At 41.4% G+C, this 7947-nt stretch overlaps 1 protein-coding gene across 1 annotated transcript; it reads left to right on the forward strand.

Moving 5' to 3' along the window:
• Nucleotides 1-571: 571 nt before the first annotated feature.
• On the forward strand, nt 572-7622 carry prkg1l (protein kinase cGMP-dependent 1, like). The gene is made up of 19 exons (XM_008288646.1): nt 572-761; nt 866-989; nt 1186-1352; nt 1909-2022; nt 3609-3714; nt 3965-4028; nt 4287-4364; nt 4553-4647; nt 4849-4914; nt 5059-5136; nt 5226-5322; nt 5444-5583; nt 5669-5758; nt 6033-6174; nt 6265-6428; nt 6527-6649; nt 6939-7001; nt 7094-7160; nt 7277-7622. Exons 1-19 carry the CDS (start codon nt 572-574, stop codon nt 7358-7360), a joined length of 2052 nt encoding a protein of 683 aa, XP_008286868.1. The 3' UTR covers nt 7361-7622.
• The last annotated feature ends 325 nt before the right edge of the window (nt 7623-7947 follow it).

The raw sequence follows: 7947 nt of genomic DNA on the forward strand, positions 1-7947 counted from the left end.
AATGCACAGAATATTGAATGTATGTTACCTCTTAGAAACCACATAATATAAACTACTGGTTGCTCATAGATATATTTATTATAGTCTTCTTTTTTTATTGCATAAAAACTGTGTCACTGAAATTGGGTTGATATCTATCTATCTATCTATCTATCTATCTATCTATCTATCTATCTATCTGTCTGTCTATCTGTCTATCTATCTGTCTATCTATCTATCTATCTATCTGTCTATCTATCTATCTATCTGTCTATCTGTCTATCTATCTATCTATCTATCGATCTATCTATCGCTACATAACAAGCAATTACGCAACCTATATTGAGGATATGTAGTCTATAAAATGCAGAAAACACCCCTGTGTGTTCTGAAGTAGAATCCTACTGATTCCATGTTTACGTTGTTATTGATACAGGTAATCATAGGAAAACATGCAGAGATGCAAAGCTGGGAAAAAAGATTGCATTTTAAAATCAGACAGAAACCATACATTTAGTGTAGTTGCACCCACTCTATGTTTGTGTGTTTGTGTAGAAAGAGATATATCTCACTGTTCTGTCACCTGCAGGTAATGGGTACACTTAGGGACCTCCAATTTGCCCTGCAACTAAAGATTGAGGAGCTTCGCCAGCGGGACACGCTGATAGACGAGTTAGAGTTGGAGTTGGATACAAAGGATGAACTCATTCGGAGACTGCAGGAGGAGCTGGATCGGTACCGAACCACCATCTCCCTCCCAGGACCCTCTGCAGCCGGTGCAGGTGGGCGGCACAGCATGATGCTTTCATGTGTCATATTTTAAAGCACCGACAGGTAGCAGGAGCCTTAAACCTGACTCTAAGCTCTGACTTATTTTTCCCTCTAGCTTGCTCAGCTCTGACTGAAGACGACCACACAGCCAAAAGGACAACGGTCATCTCTGAGCCCTTCAGTCCGGACCCCGTGACCCTTGCCATGGTTTCACACAGAAGCTGTGACAAAAGCCAGGAGTAAGAGCACACAGTGTTCCCTTGGTTTCTACCTCCTGCACCCTGAAAAATGTGACCTGCAATGTTTCAAGCTCACTGTCTGCTTTCCACATGACTCATAATTAACACATATTTCTAACACTGTAGCCTATGACACTGCCTTCAAGGTGTTTAATAAGTTGTCCTTAAATGTTGCGTCCGTGTCCTACCTTCACAGGTCTCAGAGGCTGATTCAGGCAGCGTTTCTGAAAAATGACTTGTTGCAGAACCTTGATGAAGGAGAAATCAGAGCCATCATAACCTGTATGTATCGCAGCACCATCAATCAAGGCTGTTATGTCATTCAGGAGGGGACCGTCGGGGCTCAGGCTTATGTTTTAGAAGGTAAATCATTTTCTTCCTACAACTGCTAACATTAATCATACTTGAGAGAATTTATTAATGTTTCCACACAAGAACAGCCTGATGAAATTACTTGTTTTATCATGTCTTTATTTTTCAATTTCCCTGCTGCTGGCTCACAATTTGATTCGATAATCTGCTCTTAAGCACAATAATGTGGTAATTGCAAGTTCGAGCAAGGAAAGAGAAGCCACTTGGGGGTAGAACAAGTGATCTACATTGACGTTTTGTGTTGAAATGTCAACTTGAACCTAGAGAAATGGGAGAAAAGAGGCTCTGCGTTGCCCTGGTTGCAGAGTTCGTCAGTGCTCAATTGTCCTGAAGAATCTTGGCTGCATTTGTAATGTGACTGCTAATGGAGAGTGGCTGCACTCTGTCCTCTGTCACTGACATGATGATTGCACATCTCTTGATTGTGCAGTAGATCTCAGACAGTCGAAGGTTCTTGACGGCCTCTTTACATTATCTGGCACAGAAACAGATGCATATCACTCTTCTGCGTATTATGTGTCCTCACTGAGTGTATGTTTATTAACAGAAGGGAGGCTGGATGTGACGAAAGACGGACTGAAGCTGCTCACAGTTGAACCAGAAGAAATGTTTGGAGAGCTGGCACTCCTCTACAATTGCACCCACACCTACTCTGTCTCAGGTATCATAGCATTGTGTTGGCCTCTTGGTTTTATAACTGCATTCATATATCACTGGAGGGACGTCAACCGGAAGCGCTGATGGAGTTTCTTGTGTGATTAATTTTGATTTGGTGGGGATATAAATAATTCTTGTTTAGGAGAATATCACAAGCGGGCGGATTCCTGGCAGTGGTCTAAGACAGAAGACGCTGTTGAATTTAAAATCAAAGACATTTCGAGATCTTAGACAACACTGCAGCTTCAAATGCTTTTTCTCAGAGATGTGGTGAATTTAAAACATTTTTCACTTCACTGCATAACCCAGCTGCCTGAGTGCCATGTCTCCTGCCTGTGATCCAACATGCATTATGTGAATTTTCACAAGTATTTACAAATAACATTTTCTAAAAAAAAAAAAAAAAAAAAGTCTGAATTCAGTGGCCCCTGAATGAGACCTATCACGTACACGTTGTAGTGTAAACATTTACCTCAGAAGACACAAACTGTGCTATAATTTCCTTCTAGCATCTGATCACAGAGTCCTATGGGAAAACTTCCTCAGCCATCGCCACGTGCATCTGACCTGGTTTCACAAATAAATAGGCTGTGGAAATGGCCAGGATCAGTTTAAATTGAAAAATCAGTTTATTTGCCGTGTTTGGTCCCTAAGCATCCCATTCCCTTTTTATCCTGCTTTCTTTATCTTCCCACCAGTCAGCCTTTCCAATTTACTGTCCTATACTATTTGTCTGCTCTCTAGTAACAATGCTCGGCTCTTGCTGGCAGTCGGCTGTCCTTTGTTCCATGTCCATTTCTGTCGGCCCTTCCCTTTGGATCTGTTCAGGGCCTACTGCGTTTATCTCCTTCCTGACCTGAAATTACTTTTTCTTTTTCTCCGTGTGGCCATCTGAGACCATAAATAAGGCCTCTGCTTGTATGGTCCCTTTCATTGTGACAGTTATAAAGGAGCTGCTGAAAACAGGGCGTCATCATCAGGTGCTGGAAATTTAGCTTGAGACAAGATAAAAAGAAAATGTCAGAAAGTCTTCCTTCAGTGTTTTACTTTTCAGAAATATCTAGTGCAGCAGACGGAAATCAAAGCCAGTTGTCATAAACTGCATGCGGTGGTGAAGTGGAAACCTATGGGGTATATCCAAATAGTGTAACTGAGATATCAGGGCTGCACCATATTATCAGATGTTGGGTCTAATTAGACTGTCTAGACGGACATTTACTTCTATTTGCAGGAAGCCTCTGTGAACCAATCAATATGGGTCATTATTAATTTACAACACCCTCTTTCAAGCTCTATTATAAAGAAAAAGGGTAATTCGGCCAAGGAAATTAGATTAGATTTATATTAAACGTCCTCGGTAAGACAAACAAGGCCCCACATTTCTGTTTATTCTGCAAGGTAAACATTTCTAATTCAATTCTGCCGCTTGCTCTTTCAGCTGTAGATGCTTTTGAATTGTACGTCGGCATCCATCACAGAGAGCATGTCTGAGAGAGTATATTTGAGATTCTTCAAAGTATTTCCACTTGAGCTCTAGTGTCACTGACACAACCTTTACCGCTTCCTCTGCCTCTGTCTTTTGATCCGCAGCACAAACGGACAGCAAGCTGTGGGTTATTGACCGCAAGAGCTACCAGACCGTACTTATGCAATGTGGTCTCAACCGCCTTTCTCATTCAGTGGAGTTGCTTAGCAGGTGAACACCACACCGATACACTTGATTTGACACGGAGCGGGCGCGGAAAGCTGCTTTGTATTCGGGTAATATCACAGGGGTCATTTGTTCGTCAGTCCCCGTAATGCTGCGTTTAGGCCTCTAACACTGAACACAATATCAACATGATGTTTCTGCATATGTTCGCGCACCTGCAAACTATAGGGGAAAAAAAAGAAATCTATCAAACCTGCAGCTGTGGATATCTTTCTTCTCTTTTACCTGTGTGCAGCCTTCCCTTCCTGCAGTCATTGCCAGAGGATGTCATCATGAGAATGTCTGATCTCATGGAGGAGGTACAGCTTAACTCTCTAAAACGTGAAGCACAATATTGTAAAACCATCGCTCAGTGTTCAAACAGAATCCAGCCAGTAGATTATGCATGCAGGCAGAAGAACAGTTTCAACATTTTCTATTTTCATGCTTCTTTGTGTGGCATCTGTGTAACAAAAACAGGAGCAATGATCACTTCAAAATTACTTTTTTCTTTGTTTCTAAAGCCGGTTATTCTCTTTTTAAATTATTTCCCACCGTTTGTCATCTGTCTTCCGCAGACGCATTACACTAACGGTGACTACATCATTCGACAGGGGGCCACAGGAGACACGTTTTATATCATTAGCAAAGGCCAGGTAAAGTTTTATGCTCTCTGCCTGCCGCACAGATGAAATGAGGCTTTCGGTGAAAAAGATTTAGACTGTGGAGGACAAAATGTCACAGTAGCTTTAGAAATTACTCTATGATGATGATAATTGACTTTCCTGCATTGCTCGTCATCATTACCTCACTTTCATTTCCTCTGTCTTTTGAATTTTGCCAGGTGAAAGTGACAGACAAGAAGCCGGGGCAGGAGGAGCAAATAGTCCTCAATAAGCTGTCTGAGAGGCAGTGGTTTGGAGAAAACGCTCTGTGGGGGTACAAAGGAAATAATACACTTTTTGAGGATGCTGAAGAGGAAATTATGCACATTGTTGAGCAGCTCTTATGAAAACAGCACTTGATAAGTGGCATTAAAACTTATAATATGCATCAGCACGATTTTCTTCTTTTAATATTTTATTCTTTGCATTGACAGGCATCATTTTACTAATGAGACTCTCTTGACTGTGTCTGTAGAGAGGACATTCGAACTGTGAACGTGATAGCCGCTGGCGATGTTACATGCCTGGTAATAGACAGAGAGTAAGTGGATATTTTGTGTTAATAAAATGAACTACGAATTAAGAATGTAACTGATTCTGCTGCAACACTTCCCTCTAATTTGGTCATGAGGTGATTTTCTTTTTTAGAAATCTGGTGACTCTTCGCTTTGCTTCTCTGTTTCAGGAGCTTCAAGGACATTATTGATGGGTTGACATTTGACTGCCGTCAAGAAGTTCAGCAAAACAATGACTCCAAAGTCGAGTGAGGAGCATCACCACGCAGTTTCTATTTGCAGCTACAGAAAACAACAAAATACCAACTCACCTTTGCTTTTTTCTTCTTGTGTGCAGATCAGACTTGGATCCTGCCCTCCTGCCATCTTCCACCTTAAGAGATTTTCAGATTATTTGTACTTTGGGAGTAGGGGAGTTTGGTCACGTAGACCTGGTAAGAGTTGATCCTACAGACGCTTACACATAATGACACAAGCCTCGGTGCTGCTGCTGCTGCTGCTTCATTTAGATTCCATGTTTCTATAATGTAACGCATTGATTTCCCCCTTTGTCAGGTGCAACTAAAGAGCAACACCAAGTGTCTTTTTGCCATGAGAGTCCTGAAGAAGATGTTGATCCTCAGCAACGGTCAGCGAGAGCACATCCTGAGAGAAGGTCGCATCCTAATGGAGGCCCAGTGTCCATTCATAGTCAGGTGTGTGTCCTTCTAGTCAGGATTATCTTGGTGATGTATGGTAATGGTGGAAAAAAGATCTAACATGTATTTTTATTGACCACAGGTTGCATAAAACCTTTGGAGATGCCGAGAATCTATATGTGTTGACAGAAGCTTGCCTTGGTGGGGATTTGTCTAGTCTACTCAAGGATAAGTAAGTATGCAAATAGATGTTTAAGACACATTTTTTTTCATCATACTGAGTAAATACTGGCCAGGGCTCCCTTGTAAAAGAGATCTGAAATCTCAATGGGACTCACCTGGTTAAATAAAGGTTAATAATAATAAATAATAAATATTTATGGTCCCACTGTGTTTTTAGTCACATTTTCATCACAGTGAAAATGTAAGTCTGAGCTGGGTCTGATGTGTCAACAACATTTTGTATGCTGTGATGCTTCAATCTACACTCCTCCATTATGTTGCAGAGGATTTTTAAACGAATGCAGCACAAAGTTCTACACGGCTTGTGTTGTCGAGGCCTTGACCTTTCTTCACTGCCAGGGTGTCGTCTATAGAGACGTCAAGCCTGAAAATGTCATCCTGGATGAGCACGGCTACGCCAAGCTGGTAGTACAACTGCTTACAAGCATAAGTCCTCGTTTCCTCCAGTGAATTTTACAAGCGCTGACTGTAAACGTGATATCTGCCTGCTGTTAGATTGGCTCCAGATGTCTGAAGAGGGTTGAGGTGGGGAAGAAAACCTGGACGTTCTGCGGTACACTGGGCTACATGCCACCTGAGATCATCTTGAACAAAGGCCACAGTATTTCTGCAGACTGCTGGTCTCTGGGTGTTTTTGTGTTTGAACTTCTGAGTGGTGGGTAAGCTTCGCCGTTTTTTTGCCACCTCGCTTTTTAAAGCTCCTTTCTCCACTTGTGAGATAGAAGTTATCTTGATGGGCTCCTATCTTCCTCTCCAGGCTCCCATTCAGCGCCTCTGATCCAGTGAAGATTCTCACTGCAACCATTCGTGGCATCGATCAGATCGACTTCCCGAAATCTATCAGCAAAAGTGCCTCCAGTCTCATAAAGAAACTGTGCAGGTGCAAAAATAACCCACTAAACACAATGAAACACAATGTGAGGGCAAACTACAGTTTTATTGTTTAAGTGCTTTTTCACACATAAAAACCTCCACCCACCTTTCATGGATATTGTTTCATTTTTCCGTCTTCCAGCCTCGCCAGAAATAACAGATAGGAGCAAATTAAGAAACAATGCAGGTGTATTGGCCACAAGCCGGGCTGCTTTGCCACCTCTTGAAGGAGAGAATGTGATTATTAATTCATAGCTTATTTATTGGTGTGCTCTTTTTCTCTTTCCGTCACCAAGGAGCAATCCCTCAGAGAGACTGGGCAGCCAGAGAAACGGGGCCAAGGACATTCAGAAGCACAAGTAAGATGACAGATTTATCACGCCGGAGAAATATTCTATGTCCAGGCTTCCTGTTCAGGTTTTATAGGTTATGATATTTTGTCTTTCTTCAGGTGGTTTGAAGGTTTTAACTGGGACGGACTTTGTAAAAGAACTTTAACCCCCCCAGTTGTTCCCACAGTAAGACATGTTCAGTTTGCCTTTATGCTGATGATAACTCTTATTGCAGTGACTCAAAATCTGCTTTACATGTCAGAGTGATTCTTCCTTTTTGTTCCCGTTACACTGTTTTTCAGGTTAAGCATCCTCTGGAAAGCAGCGCATGTGCTCTTTATCCTGAGGACTCGGTGGAGCTGTGTGCAAACTGGGACGATTTCTGATGAATTTCTGTGAACTGTAAAAAAAAAAGAAGAAGTCTGTCAGACAACACTTCATCACTTTCAGGACTTCATGAATGATTCACTGCCCTCAGTCTTACTGCCATCGAGAATTAATTATATTTTCAGACAAATGATATTTTCCACAGTATCAGTAACTGCAGATGTTGTTTGATAAATGAACCATGCTGCCTGCTGTGTTAACCTCAGACTGTTTTTTTTTTTTTTGAGTGTGAAATCTTTATAGCTTTACAAACACAAGATAAGAGTTGTGTGATATCGAATGTAACTCAGTAAATAAACAGGCTGCATTAAAACTGTCTCTGTGAGTTTCCTCCTACATCTGCTTTCTTTCTTTTATGGTGCTGTGCAGTTACTCTGTCACTGTTTGGTGTCTCCCTGAAATACATGAATGTAATTAAGGAGTGACGTCAGTCTTGCATAAAAAAAAAGTCAAGAAAGAAAGAAAAACGCAGAAAGTGGTTTACTTCAATTTCAAAATAAAGTAACTCAAGTCAAAGGACGTTCAGCTGAAAACTGTAGAATGATGTTAGAATTACATAAGATCCTTTTGAAAATTAGCATTATTA

This window comes from Stegastes partitus, unplaced genomic scaffold (assembly GCF_000690725.1).
Source record: "Stegastes partitus isolate 25-593 unplaced genomic scaffold, Stegastes_partitus-1.0.2 Scaffold568, whole genome shotgun sequence".
NCBI lineage: Eukaryota > Metazoa > Chordata > Actinopteri > Pomacentridae > Stegastes > Stegastes partitus.